Source organism: Lepidochelys kempii, chromosome 2 (assembly GCF_965140265.1).
Source record: "Lepidochelys kempii isolate rLepKem1 chromosome 2, rLepKem1.hap2, whole genome shotgun sequence".
Classification (NCBI taxonomy): domain Eukaryota; kingdom Metazoa; phylum Chordata; order Testudines; family Cheloniidae; genus Lepidochelys; species Lepidochelys kempii.
Genome location: NC_133257.1, coordinates 14,156,509 through 14,176,034, shown reverse-complemented (window position 1 = coordinate 14,176,034; position 19,526 = coordinate 14,156,509). Strand labels below are relative to the sequence as shown.

General features: G+C 40.5%; 1 protein-coding gene across 1 annotated transcript in view; it reads left to right on the top strand.

Moving 5' to 3' along the window:
* KHDRBS3 (KH RNA binding domain containing, signal transduction associated 3) overlaps positions 1-19,526 on the top strand; it is a 193,332-nt gene that overhangs the window by 141,517 nt on the left and 32,289 nt on the right. Inside the window, exon 7 of the mRNA XM_073330059.1 lies at positions 13,435-13,517. Coding sequence (XP_073186160.1) covers positions 13,435-13,517 — 83 coding nt within the window. The remainder of the gene's footprint in view (positions 1-13,434; positions 13,518-19,526) is intronic.

Genomic DNA, 19,526 nt, shown 5'->3' with positions numbered 1-19,526 from the left:
ATGGAGTTTTGTTTAGCCTCATTCCCATTGGCCAGCCAAACATCGGTAGTTTTCTGATTCAATCACAACAGAGTTCTAACCATGTTTTTACTGTACAGGATTTTCAAACTTAGTCTCCTGGAAAAGACTTTGACCTGCCTGTGTCTTCACGTGGGGGAGGTTACCACAATCACATTGATTCTTTGCTCCTCCAGTTCTGCCTCTTTCCACGTGAATGAACCCTGTAATCCACAGTTTTCTTCCTGTCTTGTTACAGCAGGTAGTGTGGCAAGAAGTTGGTACAGCAACAGCAATTGTTTTTAGGCCTACATTTTTGCTTCTCAGCTCAAAATGAGTTTAGACCAATGAAAAAAGGCTTATCAATCACTAGCTCCATACTTCACTGTTCACAATATGAGCAGCCCCCACTCCCACCATAATTTCAGAGAATCCCACAGCAGTAGTTCTCAGCAGATCCCTCAATGGCAGCTCCTACAAAAGTAACGTAGATTCAGTGTTCCAGGATTGCAGCATACGGAGTAGCCCATGAGACCTAGTGGCAGATCGCTGGAAAGGAGATATAGATTCAGTGAATAGTATGAGAAACTAGACCTTGGGATTAGTAAAGCATTTCAAACTCCCTCTCTCTCTTGTATGTTTTACTTCATTTTGTTCTAAATGTGCTATCTGGCTGCTTAGAGAAGGATGAAGGCCATACTCTACCAAATATCATCTCCTCAGATCACCCTTTGAAAGAGTGGGAATCTCCTGCTCAATAGACCGTTTTTTCTGTGGCGTCCAATGTACTTTTTACCATGGTCCCCCAGTAGAAGTCACGTGTAGGTTGTGGTTCTAATGCCTTCGGCTTGTGTCTCCTCTCTGAACCTTTCTCAGAGTGTAAACGAATACATATTTGGACTGGAAAAAGAGGATTTTTATAACCTCCCCGTGCAGTTTCTCAGGAGGACTTAGGCTACCTTATTAAACTCTTATTTGTGGTCATGAAGTTGAGTGAGCACAAAGAAAAGTTCGATTTTTAAGGACTGCAACATCTCTATGGGAGTAAAGTCCAAGGAAAAGCTTTACTTCTCCACCTGTTTGTACAGAAACTCATGAAGACTGCCGGTGCTATTTTGCATTTTAAACTGATTTGTCTAAAAAACAACCACCTCCAAACAGTATTACCTTCTCACCCAGTTTTTCCAGAAAATGGCTTGGTGTTCTCCTCCCCAAAAGTACATTCTGTATTTATGGTATGGACACACATTCTTCTCTCGTGTCTAATATTTCCCTCTGTATCCAAATGAATAGAAAAGTAATGGGTATTCTTTGACCTCAGGATGGCTCAGTTTACAATGGTTGCCCACTGCTATATTTCTCATTTTTTGGCTTACAGAGATAAAACTGGAGAAAAAACGCTTTGTGTTTCTCTCCCTAACTCAGTCAAGAAAAGTCTTATTTATTACTTACATCCCAATCAAAAGTGTACAAGACTAGAGGTGAGAAAAAAAGACACGGACTGCAAAAAAAAAAGAGCCTACAATCTAAGTGTATTTTGGCCACCAATACCCTTAATGATGTGACTCGGGTTGGCCTTAGATACTGGCCAACATCCTTAATAGTTTTGTAGTTGCCTGAAGTGCCCTCTGGGTTAAACTTTAAAAATCATAGAAATATAGCACTGGAAGGGACCTCAAGAGGTCATCAAGTTCAGCCCCCTGCTCTGAGACAGGAGCAAGTTAACCTAGACCAGTGGTTCTCAACTGTGGTTCACCTCTTTTTCAGGGAAAGCCCCAGGCACGCCGGGCCAGTTTGTTTCCTTGCAGCATCCCAGGTTCAGCGGATCGCAGCTCCCACTGGCTGCGGTTCGCCGCTCCAGGCCAATGAGGGGGCTGCGGGAAGCGGCATGGGCCGAGGGATGTGCTGGCCGCCCTTCCCGCAGTCCCCATTTTCCTGGAGCGGCGAACCACGGCCAGTGGGAGCCGCGATCGGCCGAACCTGCGAATGCGGCAGGTAAAGAAACTGGCCTGGCGCTCCAGGGCTTTCCCTGAATAAGTGGTGGACCACAGTTGAGAACCAATGACCTAGACCATCCCTGACAAGTGTTTGGACAAACTGTCCTTAAAAACCCTGAATGATACACATTCCATGACCTCCCTTGGAAGCGTGTTCCACAACTAATATACCCTTATATTTAGAAAGATTTTCCTAATATTTAACCTCAATTTCCCTTGCTGCAGATCAATCCCACTATTTCTTGCCCTATCTTCAGTGGACATGGAAACAATTAATCACCATCTTCTTTATAACAGCCCTTAACATATTTGAAGAATGTTATCAGGTCCCCCCTTAGTCGTCTTTTCTCAAGATTAAACTTACCGATTTTTTTTCAACCTTTCCTACAGGTCAGGTTTTCTAAACCTTTAATCATTTTTGTTGCTCTCCTCTAGACTCTTTCGAATTTGTCCACATCCTTCCTAAATTGTGATGCCCAAAATTGGATACAATACTCCAGCTGAGGCCTCACCAGTGCTGAAGTAGAGCAGGACAGTTACTTCCCATGTCTTACATACGACACTCCTGTTAATACACCCTGGAACAATATTAGCCTTTTTCACAGCTGCATCACTCTGTTGATTTATATTCAATTTGTGATCCATTAGAACTCCCACTTCTTTTTCAATAATACTACAACCTAGCCAGTTATCTCCCATTTTTTTGTGTATTTGACTTTTCCTTCCTAAAAGTAAAGCACTTTGCACTAGGGCAAGCTTTAAAGCATACTTGAAACATCCATGCCTGATTGCTGTTTAAAGGGAATCCTGGATTGTAAGAGAATTTGTAGGATTTGAATATTTGACCTTCTGTTTTGGTGCTATAATCCATTCAGAGTAGTTCTTAGATATCTTCTATTTTTGTAGAATGAGTTATCTTGTTGATTTTCAAGGTAATTTATTTGATAAATTTAAATACTAGGCTGCAAATGAGAATCTGGTGACCTATTATCTAAATAGATTATGGAGAATGCCACAAAACGAGTTGTGTACTGTTAAACCAGAGAGAGGCTACCAATCTAAAATGGAAAAAGCAATATTGATATTTCCAGTAAGAAAGGAGGGTACACTACGAAAAAAAAAAGACCTAAGGAACACAGTATTACTGATAGGTTTCAGAGTAGCAGCCGTGTTAGTCTCTATTCGCAAAAAGAAAGAGTACTTGTGGCACCTTAGAGACTAACCAATTTATTTGAGCATAAGTTTTCGTGAGCTACAGCTCACTTCATCGGATGCATGCATTTCATCACAAAGCATCCGATGAAGTGAGCTGTAGCTCACGAAAGCTTATGCTCAGATAAATTAGTTAGTCTCTAAGGTGCCACAAGTACTCCTTTTCGTATTACTGATGTGAATGGAAGAACTGGTAAGCAATAAGGGGTGACTGCTTCAATGAAAATATAGCCTGTAGGAAATCATGATACTGTAAAGCAGTAAAATTAAACTCTGCTCCAGACAACCTGAAAAGGGTGACGTGTTAAAACACAGTTTAATGGTGTGATTAAAATGCTCCATAGTGTTAGAAAGGTTTGCATATTCAAGGTTCCAGTAACTAAGCATGATGAAGGTAGTATGAAGGCATTGGATGATTGTTCTGAAAACTATATTTCATTGATGGGATAATGGACAAAACAGCGCATAAAGGGATACTACTATCCCAACTATTCCTTTAGGGAATAAACCTTAAGAGAATTTTTCAACAAGAAATAACCCAACATACACAAAGTTACAAATTTGAAGAAGGTTAATTCTTTTGTGCTTGGGCCACCAGTCACCTGATCTGAATCCAGTAGAAGGATATCCAACAACAACAAAGGAACTGAGGCAGCGATTTATGGATGTATGGAAGGCACTGTTTTCTATTTGCAAGTATCATATGCAAAATAGTCCAAAGAAACTTGTGTGTGATAAAATCATTTGGTAGACACTCAATATTTAGCAAAGACAGAAAAATAGATTTTTTCCCTAAGACTCTTTGTACACTTTTGAGAGTGACTGAAATCAGGTACCCAATTTCATGACTTGAAAATTCTATTCAAACTATTAATTTTGTCATCCTGATATCCACTACTGCATATTTAGAGATTAACAATACATCAGACAGCTATCACAATACAACAGCTGCTTTTAATTTTCATCCCACTGTAAGTACATAGTCAACTGTAATTCTACCTTTGAATTACATCACAAAGTCAAAGAATCGTACTTTTACTTTGTAGAGGATAGATTTGTTTTTGAAAGTGCAATAGGATTCCAGTGAAGCGGCAGTTCTTCAAGGGGCTCTGCATACTCTCGCTTATGGGTATAGGGCCAACTGGTGGAGCCTACCGATAGAACCTTCTTCAGGCAGTGCCCACTAAAGTACATGTGCACCCCCCTCATACTCTCCATCAGTGTTTCCGAATGTTCTGAGGGCAACTCTGTGCCCTCTACCGCCTCAATTCTTTCCCACTGTTTCACCAGGGTTCTTCTCCATTTATAGTGCATTGATAGTTGTTCTTAGCACAGTTTTTGGTATAAGGTAGTTTTAAGCATAGTAATAAGCATAAATAGTTCAATGTGGTTCGTGAAGTTAGTGCCATGTAATGGTGGTACTACAGAAGTAGAAGCCGGATTTTAAAAGATGTGTTTCATGACCAATGGTCTTCCTGGCATTGGACAAAAATATTAGGTATCCTAAGTGCCTGGGACAAGGCCACTCTCCTTCTGGATATTCTGTTTTTTGGGCTTTCATACCCAGAGAACACAAAGCCAGGCAGAACAGACCTCTCTGCTTTTGCTTAAAGAAGCTATTGCCCCTAAGCTATCCAGATCTGGAGTGTCATCGGATCTGAAGACTAAGTGTTTCTAGTCTGGTGGCTTTCTCCAACAAAGCTAAATTGTCTAAGGGTTCCCAGTCATTGGTATCTTTGCCAATGCCAGCTCTCAATCCTTCAGAAAAAGCTGTCAAGACTCTAAAGGCACCATTGGTAGAAAAGGGCTGACAGCTTAGGAACCTAGAGCCATTTCGGTTCCGACTGTATTGGTTCAAAAGAAGCAGCTGAGGGAGAAGGCGGCCACTGTTAGTAGTGCCGGATCCTGTCTGATACTTATTGGATCCATCTGCTTCTGCCACAGCTTCTATGGTTCCAATTTCGAAATCCAAATTGGGCTCCCCTCATAGGCGCCAACTTTCCCCGACGGTGGTAGGTGCACACGCCCCAGCCCCGCCCCCATTCCAACCCCTTCCCCAAAGTCCCTGCCCCATTGGACCCCTCCCCAAATCCTGGCCCCGCCACTTCCCCAAGCGCGCTGCTTTCCCCCTTCTCCCCCCTCCCTCCCAGCACGAAACAGCTGTTTCGTACGGCAAGCGCTGGGAGGCAGGGGGGAGAAGCGGGACACGGCGCACTCAGGGGAGGAGGTGGAGCGGAGGTGAGCTGGGGCGGGGTGGGCGGTGAGGCGGGGAGCTGCTGGTGGGTGCAGAGTGCCCACCAATTTTTCCGATGGGTGCTCCAGCCCCGGAGCACCCACGGAGGTGGCGCCTATGGCTCCACTTCAAAGTCCGGTGCTGTGGAGCTGAGTATTCTCCAGATCTAGTGGCTTTCAGGCCTGTGATGCCAGTTCCATCCTCCACCCCTGTTCAGGGACAGTCCTTAGATCCAAAGAAGATGTTAACAGTGGTGGCTGATGTGCACCTTCCTGCATCTGTGCATTCCTCAGATCCAACTGACAGGAAGTTTGTGATGAGGAAGAGGCAGTCTTCTTTAGTTCTGTGGTCTGCTTCTTCACCTGCTGCAAAGAGGAAAAGAGCAGAGAAGGTTGTTAGTTTTTTTTCAGGATCCATCTGTGCCGCTGCCTTCTTCTCCAGTTCCAACAGGATCTTCAGGCAGATCTTTCTCACTATCTGTCTGCCTTCATCCTATGGTTACGTGGGTGTGTCTGGTGTGATATAGAGCAGATCTGAGGTCAGATCCCATTTTAGAGGAGGCTAGAGGAAGGAAACTTGATTTGTCCCAAGTTATGCCTCCTGTAGCGAGGTGAGACTCACTGGTGCGGCGCCTCCTGCTGGTCGTCCAGGGAATTAGCTCTCCAGCATATGGAGCGCCCTCTGCAGGCCAGTTTCTCGCCTGCCGCTGGCCCCCGTGTCCCTCCCGGACCCCCTCCCAGGGGAACCCCCAACCCTCTAAACCCACCTTGCCTCAGTGGCTACTGTCAGTCATCATCTAGTCCCCGCTCACTGGGGCAGACTGCAGTCTGTAATGGCCACTCATCATTGGCAAGGGGTTAGGACCTGTTGCCTTTGCCTATCCTCGAGCTGCCCCTCTGCAGCCCCAGTACCTCTGCAGGTAAAGGACTCTAAAGCCACTGCTCATTTTCTAGGTCTTTAGCCCTCAATCTTCTAAGAATACTTTCTCCCTCTTTTTTTTCCCAGTATCCATAGAAATATTACTCTCCATCATCTGATTATTTTTGTACAAATCTGATGTCATCAACGGCACCAGCAACCTCCATCTTCATTTGAGACCAAGCATAAAAAAGAGGCCTTTTCAGATGTAGACCTATGAGGCAATCTGTTCCCTCTTCATCTTCCTTTAACACAAGGTCTCACATTTGATGTGAGGATTGACGGTCATAGTCCTATCAGAAAGGATCCATCTCTTCTTTTATTTGGGGACAGGCTAGCCCAATTCATCAGCAGTTCATCAGAGGCTGATTACATAGAATGTATGAGTACTAAAATTACAGACAGAGGCTATGCTATTCAGTTTGCATGGCTGCCACTATCCTTCCCTTTTCAGGTAACCTTCTCACAAAGTTATTCTGCATAAGGAAGTTCACAAGATGCTCCAGACAGGAGCTGTTAAAGAGATACCGAAACCTCTGTGGGGTCAGGGTTCCATTCAAGATACTTCGTGGTATAGAAAAAAAGATCAGGGTTTCTGTCTAATTTTAGATTTAAGAAAACTTAACAGATCCTCCTGGACATTCCTATTACGTACATTAAACCTGGCCTCTATAATTCCTTCATTTACAATTATGGATTGGTTTGTCACTCTCTGTTTAAAGGATGCTTATTTCATCTCTGTCCGACACAGTCATTGACAATACCTGCATTTCATAGTGGTGGGATGCCATTTCCAGAACAAAGTGCTCCTGCTTGGCCTCTCCACAGCACCAAGAATCTTTTCAAAGTGCCTTTCTATGGTAGTGGTACATCTGAGAAAACAGGGTATTTTTGTTTACTCATATTTCGATGATTGGTGGCTAAAAGCTGCTACATCACATTTATAATCTCCCTCTTTTCGCATCTGGGTCTGCTTCTTAATGTCATCCTATCAAATCCCTGGCCAACTCAGAGAATTCTTTATAGGTTCTATACTGGAGTCAGTCGCAGGGAGGGCTTTTCTTCCAGAGGACAGGTTTCTACAAATAGAACAAGTGGTTTTCCAAATTTGAGCCTGCCAATCCCAGAAAGTGATCCCCTTCCTAAGTCTTACGGATTCTGAATTTACTGAATTGGTAGACAGACAAATCATGTTCTTTGAGGTGTTCTGTTCAATCCCCCTTCATCGGTCACCACAATGTCAGATGCATCCAACAGTGGATTGGGAGCCCATTTAGGCTGGATTACAATCTGGAGTCACTGGGCTTTTCATGAAAAGAGCTTGTTCATAACGTGTTAATAACTATTTGTTTGGCCTTCAGATCTTTCCTTCATATAAAAGAGAATGTTGTTCAGGTATCAACAGATAATACAATCACGACGACAGACAATACAATCAACAGACAATACCTGAACAAACCAAAGGAGTACTCATTCTTTCCGGTTATCTGGTGAAACAGTCAGATTATGGGATTTATGCATGGTTTAAGAGATCTATCTGGTTGTCCTGAATTTAGGAGGGGACAGCAATGTGCTAGCAGATTGTGAGCAGGAACAGTTCTCAAATTCATGAGTGGTCCCTGAAGGATTGCGTAACGTGAGACATCTTTTCCTGTTGGGGTCGACCTGATGTAGACCTGTTTGCTACAAGGATCAATTAAAAGTTTCCTCTCCTTTGTTCAAGAGCAGAGAGGGAGAATCCCTCTACACTGGGTATAAGTATACCCTTTTCCCCCTCCCCCTTTTCCATTGATTCAGAAAGTGATGAAGAGGAAACATCAGGACAGGGCAAAAATGAAATTTGATTGCCACAGCTTAGCCGAGACAGCAGTAGCATAAGGACCTTTTTCTTCAGCTATTAGTCAGACTGTACCTGTATCTTCCTCTGGCTCCAGATCTCTTATCATAGCAACTAGATAGGATCCTTCATCCGGATCCTCCATCGCTTCATCTTACTACCTGCTATTGGACTTTGGCTAGTCTTGAACACTCATGTTCCTCATTAAGCAGTACATTTTGAACCAATTCTAGAAAATTGTCTACTAGAAATGTTACTATTTAGAATGGGCTAGATTTGTTGCATGAATGCAGGAAAATTCGATTGTCCAGTTTCAGCTTCCATACCCTGTATCTTGGAATATTTAATGTACTTAAACTCTGAAGGATTATTGGATTCTTCCTTAAAGGTTCACGTGGCAGCTGATTTTTACCATGCTTTGGTCAATGGTATAGAATCATAGAATCATAGAATATCAGGGTTGGAAGGGACCCCAGAAGGTCATCTAGTCCAACCCCCTGCTCGAAGCAGGACCAATTCCCAGTTAAATCATCCCAACCAGGGCTTTGTCAAGCCTGACCTTAAAAACCTCTAAGGAAGGAGATTCTACCACCTCCCTAGGTAACGCAGTCCAGTGTTTCACCACCCTCCTAGTGAAAAAGTTTTTCCTAATATCCAATCTAAACCTCCCCCACTGCAACTTGAGACCATTACTCCTCGTTCTGTCATCTGCTACCATTGAGAACAGTCTAGAGCCATCCTCTTTGGAACCCCCTTTCAGGTAGTTGAAAGCAGCTATCAAATCCCCCCTCATTCTTCTCTTCTGCAGGCTAAACAATCCCAGCTCCCTCAGCCTCTCCTCATAAGTCATGTGTTCCAGTCCCCTAATCATTTTTGTTGCCCTTCGCTGGACTCTCTCCAATTTATCCACATCCTTCTTGAAGTGTGGGGCCCAAAACTGGACACAGTACTCCAGATGAGGCCTCACCAATGTCGAATAGAGGGGAACGATCACGTCCCTCGATCTGCTCGCTATGCTCCTACTTCTACATCCCAAAATGCCATTGGCCTTCTTGGCAACAAGGGCACACTGCTGACTCATATCCAGCTTCTCGTCCACTGTCACCCCTAGGTCCTTTTCCGCAGAACTGCTGCCTAGCCATTCGGTCCCTAGTCTGTAGCTGTGCATTGGGTTCTTCCGTCCTAAGTGCAGGACCCTGCACTTATCCTTATTGAACCTCATCAGATTTCTTTTGGCCCAATCCTCCAATTTGTCTAGGTCCTAGATCTAGATCTAGGTCTAGATCTAGGTCTAGATCACTCTTTGCATGTTATTCTGTTAAAAGATTTGTGAAGGGGTATTTAATGTGTATCGTCCTTTAAAGTATGCAGTCCCAGGCTTGGATCTTAATCTGGTTTTATCTATGCTTCTGAGGGTACCTTTTTAACTTCTGGTAGAGTGTTCTTTATTTTGTGCATCTATTAAAGAGATCTTCATTATTGTTAAAACACCAGCCAGAAGGGTAAGCGAATTCCATCCCTGATGGCTGACTTGCCAGTTAGTTTTTCATAAAGATAAGATCGTTCATAGACCTGATCCCTATGTTTTACCAAAAATGGTGTCCAAGTTTCCTATCGACCAAACAATTTTACCAGTGTGTTTTCCCGAAAAGCCTCACACTAATAAAGGGAAATCTTTGTTATGCACTTTATATGCTAGAAGTGTTCTTCCATGTTGTTTAAATATAACAGAGTTTTAAGAGTTCATCTAGGTTTTCTGTTTGTTATGCTAAGAAAAATAGAGGTCAGTGTGTGTCTGCTCAGACTATTTCCAGATGGGTTAAACAATGTGTCATTTAGTGCTACAAATTAGCAGAAAATCCTGTACTTTCTGTGTTGTATGGTCTCATTCTACATGGCTGTAGAGGCATCTTTTGCTTTTCTTAAACATGTTCCAGCTAGGAACTGCTACCTGGATGCTACCTGGAAGTCAGTGCACGCATTCACTAAATGTTATGCTCTGGATCTGACTTCAAGAGCGAATGCCAAATTTGGTAGAACAGTGTTTCTGTCATTATTTAATTTTGACTTTGTTCCCACCTCCTGGGTTTTCAGCACTGCTTGTCAAACTGCCCATAGCAGATAATATGCAGTCACTCGAAGAAGAAATGAAGGTTACTTTTTTCTTCAAAGTGACTGCATATTCACACTTCCCTCCTATCTTCCCCTCTTTCTCAGAGTCCTATTATGGTAACTCTGAGTTAGCAATGGAAGGAACTGAGACTGTAGAGGGCCAACGCCCCCTTATAAAGCCTTTGGAAATGCCAAGGGAAAGAGGCAAGGCATGTGCTCTTTAACGCAAGCTGCTTGGAGGAGGTTCTCCTGTTAGGTGCCACCAGGTGGCACAATACCTGTAAGTGTGAATATGTAATCATCTCAAAGAACTGTGAGTTATAGGGAAGTGAAGGCATCAAAAACAGAATAGTCCAATACCTGTTGAGAGACTGGAAGGTTCAATGAAACCCAAAGCTACTAAACAATATACCAACTTTTTGAAAGAAGATTATATTTAAAGAGAAGTTATCCAAATACTAAATATAGTAACACACAGAGCTGCCAACCAGGAGGGCACAGGAAACGGTAGTACTGGCCATGCCAGTTACACCCTATTAAGGCAGTTGTGCTAGTAACTTATGGAACCAAGCCTCTCTCTGTACTCTAAGTTGAACCTGCCATACTTATCCAGCATTTTGTCTCCCTTGTGGTGGAGTCAGTTTGCTAGCACTCTTTCCTACTTGAAGTACATTTTGGCGTTGTTCCTTTTAAGAAAGTTTAGATATGCTGGATCTCAAGCAAAAGCCCCTTTTCTTTTCTTTGTTTTATGACTCTTCTATTCCACCACACCCCCCAGGGCCAACTGTTCAGCAAAACATTCATCCCTAATGTAGCCAATATGGGTTATCTGAGTCGTCTTTCAAAATTCCTTAGGACTCTCCATTGGTGGAAGCTCCCAACCAATATAATAGAGGAAGTTCATTTTGGTCCTCTGTCCCCAGCCATTGTGATCATCACAGATGCATCCAGTTTGGGTTTGAGAGCTTATCTCCAAAGCTGAGAGTTCAAAATTGGTGGAATCTGGGAGAGGAGACCAAGTGCCATATAAATGTAGTGGAACAAAGCTGTTGGGTTATCTCAAATCCTTTGTGGCATTGAATATGGGCAATGTTGTTAACGTGATGGCTAAATATTTACATTAATATTGAGGTTCTAAGTAACAATAATGCCAGGAAGCAGTGGCTGTGTCGGATGGGAGTCTGGCTCATCAAATGCAACTTGGCAGATCTGACAGAGAATATGGCAACAGACTCTCAGTTGCTGGCTGCAGGAACAGTGTGAGTGTTCCTTGAAATAGATAGGGATGGATAGACTATCACAGACACATTCTTGCTGAACTGGAGCCAAGGATTCTTTTATGCCTTTCCAACAGTTCCAATGGTAATAAAAAGATACAAGACATTCTCCCAAATCATACTGGTTGCCCTAGTATGAGCTAGACAGTATTGGTATGAAGTTCCTAGATCTTCTACATTCATCATCAGACCTGCTATCACAGGAAGACTATTTTCTCTATTTTACCAATCTGGAGTCATGTCATCTCCATTGCTTTGATCATAAGACATTGACTACTGATGTGAAATGCTCTGTGGAAATAGAGAAGGCTCTGCTACATTCTAGAAAGCCATGTGTGTTGAATTGTTCTTCTCAGAAGATGTTTTCTCAAAGATAATGAAATAATGTCTCCATGAGTCATGCCCATATAATGAATATGTATTGTACTTGGTGTCTCAGTCTCACCTTGTATTCTATCAAGGAGCATCTATCTATAATCTTACTATATTATCTCCCAGTGGATGTTTCTATTGTTTTCAGTCATCAGAAGATTCCTGAAAGGGCCTGGTGTTTTCCCATCAGAGTTGAGAACCTATTCCATCAAGGAACCTTAGTGTTGTGCTGACAAGATTATACAGTTGGAGATCTTATGACAGTGTTCTTTATTCCACTGGACACTAAAAGCACCATTTTTAGTCACAATTACATCTACAAGAGAGGGAGTTATTCTGTATTTTTATCTGAAATTTATTCCAAATGTCATGTCTTAATTTCATCTGAATCAGATCATCAGTCTCCCAAGTATCTTTTCAAAGCTTCTTTCTTATCTGGAGGAACTAGACTTATATACCTTCTATGGTTACTTTGAGTTATTTGGGTAAAATTGAGGCCTTTAGGAGGTCAACAGTTTTGTAGCCTCAGGGGATCAATGTGAAGGGAATGCCATTTCCAGTCAGCACCTGTTTAAGTGGATTAGGCTTTGCACTGAGTCATGTTGTAAATTATCTAAGGTGTCAGTTCTTTACAGTTCTAGATTTCACTCTACCAGACATAAGCCAATATCATGGGTGTACCTCTATATTCTTTTCATTATAAACATCTGCACTTCTGTATAAACCTTCATACAACGCTGCTCTCTCAATTTGGGATCTAGGTCTGATGCTGGTTTTGGGAGGGCAGTTCTACAATTCTTGTTTAATTAGATCCCTGCCCTCCTTCTTTGGGTTATGCCATTTACTAAACTCCCCCATTGGGACTATGCAGAGGCTACTTCAAGAAGTACAAATGGTTACTTATGTTAGTAACTGTGGTTCTTAAGGGTGTTGTCTCTGCATAATTGCACTGCTTGTCAGCCTCTCTCTTCTTCAGAATTCTACTCTTACAGGATTCTTGAGCTTAGGGAAAAGAGCCAAGGCAACTGGATTTGCATAGCCTTTTTATAACTTTGGGTCCAAAGTTTGTTACCACAAAAGGTCCCAAACTGACACTGCTTTCTTGAAGGTCTGTGGCTCCAGACATTCCACAGGTGTAAATATGCAGAGACAGCACCCTTGAAGAACCACAGTTATTTTGTGGTAAGTAGCCATTTTTATTTAACATGCTAATGTCTCATAAAAGTGCAGCACAGGTTGCCACCAAGATCTCAAACTTAAATCCAACATAACTACATAAATTTTAGAGTTATGTTGCCTCTTAGGTAGAATTGGTGTGTATTAAGTAAATTAATATTTTATAGTTCCGTGGTACATCTTGTTGCATGAATTTAGATTTCACTGAATAGTGTTCACATTTATAATTATTAAAATATTTCTTTTAGGTTCTGAAGTGTGTTCTTTAAATTTTAACATTACTTTTCTATTATATTTTTTCAGGAGTATGATGATGGATATGGCACTGCTTATGATGAGCAGGGCTACGACTCCTATGATAACAGCTATAGCACCCAGGCACAAAGGTAAGTATAAGTCCCACTGTATTTATAGCAGAAAACTCCTACAATCCATGAGCTAATTTTTCTTTCAGTACGTACCAGCATAACTAGGAGGATTGTTAGCAACAATCTGCAATCTTATATACTTCTCTACCAGGAATGTACAAAAGACAAATTGCTGCCAAAAGGGTTGAAAGGAACCGAGTAAACAAGCAGAAGAGCTAGTGAAAGAATGGCAAATTTTACAATATGACATTATTCAGAAACTTGGTTGACAGTAACATTATAAGGTGTCTGAACTGTATACTTGAAAGAAAAGGAATTTTCACTCACTTTTTAGCTTCTTGGAAATTGACTTAGAAAAATTTCAAAAATCAAAGGATAATATGTATAACGTGTTCAGTACAAATAGATTTTGATAAAACAATTTCAAATATTCTGCAGCTTTTATTTTAGGGAACTTTTTTTTGGTTGAGCTCATTGTGCTGACCATGCTGAGTATGCACATATTCTGGTTTTATGTTTCATTTGTTATCCATAGTGATTGACTTTAAAAGATTTCTCTTACCTTTTTTCTCATGGGTAAGATGTCCTTTACAATATTTCTAAGGATAGGGAGTGTGCTGTTCAAACTGACAATATATCTCACCCACCAGTAAACAAGCTACCTTATTGAGGTCAGAATATGTAGGGATAAAGTGAGACAGGCTAAAAGTCAAGTAGAGTTGGACCTTGCAAAGGGAATTAAAACCAATAGTAAAAGGTTCTATAGTCATATAAACAGGAAAAAAACAAAGAAAGAAGAAGTGGGACCGCTAAAAACTGAGGATGGAGTGGAGGTCAAGGATAATCTAGGCATGGCCCAATATCTAAACAAATACTTTGCCTCAGTCTTTAATAAGACTAAAGAGGATCTTAGGGATAATGGTAGCATGATAAATGGGAATGAGGATATGGAGGTAGACATCACCATATCTGAGGTAGAAGCGAAACTCAAACAGCTTAATGGGGCTAAATCGGGGGGCCCAGATAATCTTCATCCAAGAATATTAAAAGAATTGGCACAAGAAATTGCAAGCCCATTAGCAAGAATTTTTAATGAATCTGTAAATTCAGGGGTTGTACCGTATGATTGGAGAATTGCTAACATAGTTCCTATTTTTAAGAAAGGGAAAAAAAGTGATCCAAGTAATTATAGGCCTGTTAGTTTGACATCTGTAGTATGCAAGGTCTTGGAAAAAATTTTGAAGGAGAAGGTAGTTAAGGACATAGAAGTCAATGGTAAATGGGACAAAATACAACATGGTTTTACAAAAGGTAGATCGTGCCAAACCAACCTGATTTCCTTCTTTGAGAGAGTAACAGATTTTTTAGATAAAGGAAACGCAGTGGATCTAATTTATTTAGATTTTAGTAAGGCGTTTGATACTGTGCCACATGGGGAATTATTAGTTAAATTGGATAAGATGGGCATCAATAGGAAAATTGAAAGGTGGATAGGGAATTGGTTAAAGGGGAGACTACAACGGGTCCTACTGAAAGGTGAACTGTCAAGTTGGAGGGAGGTTACCAGTGGAGTTCCTCAAGGATCAGTTTTGGGACCAATCTTATTTAATCTTTTTATTACTGACCTGGGCACAAAAAGTGGGAGTGTGCTAATAAAGTCTGCAGATGATACAAAGCTGGGAGGTATTGCTAATTTAGAGAAGGACAGGGATACCCTACAGGAGGATCTGGATGACCTTGTAAACTGGAGTAATAGGAATAGGATGAAATTTAATAGTGAGAAGTGTAAGGTCATGCATTTAGGGATTAATAACAAGAATTTTAGTTATAAGCTAGGGACGCATCAACTAGAAGTAACGGAGGAGGAAAAGGACCTTGGAGTATTGGTTGATCATAGGTTGACTATGAGCTGCCAATGTGATATGGCTGTGAAAAAAGCTAATGTCGTCTTGGGATGCATCAGGAGAGGTATTTCCAGTAGGGATAAGGAGGTTTTAGTACCGTTATATAAGGCACTGGTGAGACCTCACCTGGAATACTGTGTGCAGTTCTGGTCTCCCATGTTTAAGAAGGATGAATTCAAACTGGAACAGGTACAGAGAAGGGCTACTAGGATGATCCGAGGAATGGAAAACTTGTCTTATGAAAGGAGACTCAGGGAGCTTGGCTTGTTTAGTCTAACTAAAAGAAGGTTGAGGGGAGATATGATTGCTCTCTATAAATATATCAGAGGGATAAATACCAGAGAGGGAGAGGAATTATTTAAACTCAATACCAATGTGGACACAAGAACAAATGGATATAAACTGGCCACTAGGAAATTTAGATTAGAAATTAGACGAAGGTTTCTAACCATCAGAGGAGTGAAGTTTTGGAATAGCCTTCCGAGGGAAGTAGTGGGGGCAAAAGATCTATCTTGCTTTAAGATTAAACTCGATAAGTTTATGGAGGAGATGGTATGATGGGATAACATGGTTTTGGTAATTAAATGTTCATGGTAAATAGGCCCAATGGCCTGTGATGGGTTTTTAGATGGGGTAAGATCCAAGTTACCCGGGAAAGAATTTTCTGTAGTATCTGGCTGATGAATCTTGCCCATATGCTCAGGGTTTAGCTGATCGCCATATTTGGGGTCGGGAAGGAATTTTCCTCCAGGGCAGATTGGAAGGCCCTGGAGGTTTTTCGCCTTCCTCTGTAGCATGGGGCACGGGTCACTTGCTGGAGGATTCTCTGCTCCTTGAGGTCTTCAAACTACAATTTGAGGACTTCAATAGCACAGATATAGGTGTGAGGTCTTTTTTAGGAGTGGTGGGTGAAATTCTGTGGCCTGCATTGTGCAGGAGGTCAGACTAGATGATCATAATGGTCCCTTCTGACCTAAATATCTATGAATCTATAAGTTAAAGACAACTTTTACTTAAATGCATTGTAGCGGTGCAGCAAAATCTGAAAAAGTAAAGAACCCTAATTTCACAACACAGTTGAGGAGGAAAAACACTTTTTTCCCAGCTGGCAACTGAGGAATATTTTGCCATTCTGTTTGTCAGGAATGATTTTAAGTCTTTGTGAGGGAAGAAAGCTCTCAAAACCAGGCAAACTGCTCAAAGTGAAAAATCGGTGGAAAGTGTAAATTACACTGTTTTCACTGAGATTGTTTGTTTGTTTTTATGAAGATTTTGACAACCGAAAAAGAGTAGTCTTTATTCTGATGTGCATACCAGAAGCATTAAGAACTCTGGAGGATGTGTCTACCTTGCATACTACCTTTAGAAAATAGCTGCAGTTAACATGATTTTTTTTAGTAGAGATACTGGTCAAAAAGTCTTCAATTTTTACTTTTAACATTGGCATTTCTATTTTACTTTGCTACTTTTTATGTTAGTAATAGGTTTTATTTGCTGTTGACAGCTGTGCTTTCAGATAGCACAATGAAAATACTGGACTAGATGAAAACTTAAAAAATGATTATTTGAATTTGTTTTTCCTTTTTGTCAGGTTTTAAACAAGACCTGTTATGAACTTTTTTTATCTTTTACAAATTTTGATGGTCCTCTGAATGATGAGCAAAAATGAATTTTCCAAGAAAATGAAACCCCACATGTAATTCACATGTAAAGTACTGATTATTAGCCATGAAGTTTATTCTTGAGTCTCACCAGGGTAGAACTACTTTATTAGGTAGTTGCTTTATGTTGCATGTGAGGTATAGTTCCAGTTATGTTCACTAAACTCCAAATTTGGTAAACTTTTTAAAAGAATGATTTATTCATGTACTTATTGTGCTGTTTTTATAAACAATAGGGGTAGTTCATGGTGAAAGGGAACTGGCTCACTGAAATATTGCTCACACAATCCAGGCTCACATTTTTTATGCAAAGAGATCTCAGAATTGTATTAGCAGGCTAAAACTAATAGCTATAAGCAAACCACCTGAGCTATACAGAACAATTTTTAATCTGATGATCAAAGAGTAGCACATATTGTAATGTCATTTGTAACTACTGAGAGATGCTTGTAACACTGGAATATATCTAAATGTCTTTGTTGTTTCACAAATAATGTGAAACAAAAGAGAATTGTGATGCTATAGTATCTTTAAACCATTTGATACTGTCCCCTAATTATAAGGCAAAAAAAAAAAAAAAAAGTTGATGTATTATGTTTAAAATGGGTCACTTTTTGATTAGCATGTAAAAGCAAGTTTTGCTTGTTTTAAATACCCCTAAAATAATGTTAAAGCAAATATTAGAATAGGCCTCTTTTAAACTCAGTCGACAGGGGTACATTTTCCTTTTTTCTAGTACATTGGGTACTTGGTATGCTTAAAAAGTTCATACTGATTTAAAAATATTGCAGATTTCAGAGATATTCCCTGTACTTAAAATGAGGAATACCACTAGAACTGGAAATATCTCTAGAAACTAAAGTTTTGAAATGTATCCCACTGTATGTGTGTTTCTACTACTCATGGGAAATTACAGATGCTTCATCTATTTGCTGTTGTTCAGTTTTAGGATTCCTGATTTTCAAAATAATGACTTTTTAGAGTATTTGTTTTACATCTCAGAGTAGTGGTATTTTTGTTATTCTAGATTGAGTCAGATGGTTTTCTTATGTGAAACAAAATAGTACAGTGTTAGTTAAAGAGAATGTTCTTGCAGAGGAATGAATAACTTGCTGTCTCACCCAAGTACATCTCTAATGTGAAGTGCAGTAGTACATTTTTGTAGCTTGTTCTCCATTTTGGGGCATCCAGTGCAACTGGATAGAACTCTCCTCTAGCACTGCACGATCTGATATTTTCACATCCTCCTTACTGTCTCCCCAGGGTATCTGTAGCTGATAGGGGTTGAAGGGAATGATATGACATTCAGACACCATGGTCTAAATATTGTGGGTGGGTACTTGAATCTTCACTTGTCTTCATGAGAAGCTCTTCCTCTCTATACAACCTAACCTCCCCTTCTCTCCAGCCACCAATATTGTTATATAGTAGCCAACCTTCAACTAGGAGACTGAAAGTGTTACCCATTTTAAGTTTCATTAATGGCATTTTGTTTGGTATTCAGATGTCATCACTGAGAATCACTTTTTGCATGACTCCTGGTACCTATCAACCTTGGGCTTTATGTTAAAACCTTTCACTCTAATACCAGAGAGGAGAAGACTAAATTTGAGATTTCTCTCCAATTCTTATACATGGTAGTGTCCCACCAAGCAAGTACAATAGCTGTAGGGAGTGTTTCCATTTTGGATACTAAAATGTTGCATCGTCTACAAGTCATTTGTTCATAGAGTAAATCCACAAATAATTGAGTGTATTTTGGTGGGCTTTCAAAGGAACTATCTTTGGCAATTATGATAGTCTTCAAATAGATAACTCTGTGTGCTGGATTTAACAAGCCAGCTTCATTGACTTCTGTGGGAGATATGTGATTAAATTCCCATGCAGCACTTAACATTTAGGGGATAATATTAGATAGAAATTAAACCCATACAAATTAGTAAGGCTAATTGAACAAACAATGCTAAAGCAGTCCAGTCATAGTGAGAAAGATAAAACGATACATTGTTGCTTAGCTTTTGAAAATTAGAGAATATTAAACATTTGTGAAATTGTCAGACAGCCAACTCTACCTAAAAAACAGAGTATAATGGAAACCGTCAAAAGCTATGAACGCTCATGGTAGATTTTCAGTGCCAAGCTAAGGAAAGCAAAAAGACTAAAATTAATGTTGCCATATGCCATGCAATATAGCTTTTCTGCAGGCAGCTTTTGCATTATGCATTCAGTAATTTCTTCATGAAAGCTGCACAGCATAGATACATAATAATTTAACATACATTGCTGTATATAGCACAAATGATCTGTTTAAATATAAATTGAACTGCAGAAGTTAAATACTGCTAAAACAATAACCCCTCCCCCCCATATTATTGTATTCATTTTGCTTGGCACACAAGTGCCTTTTTTTTTACCAGCTTCACTCGTGTGTGAGTGTATATATATGTGTGTGTGTGTGTGAG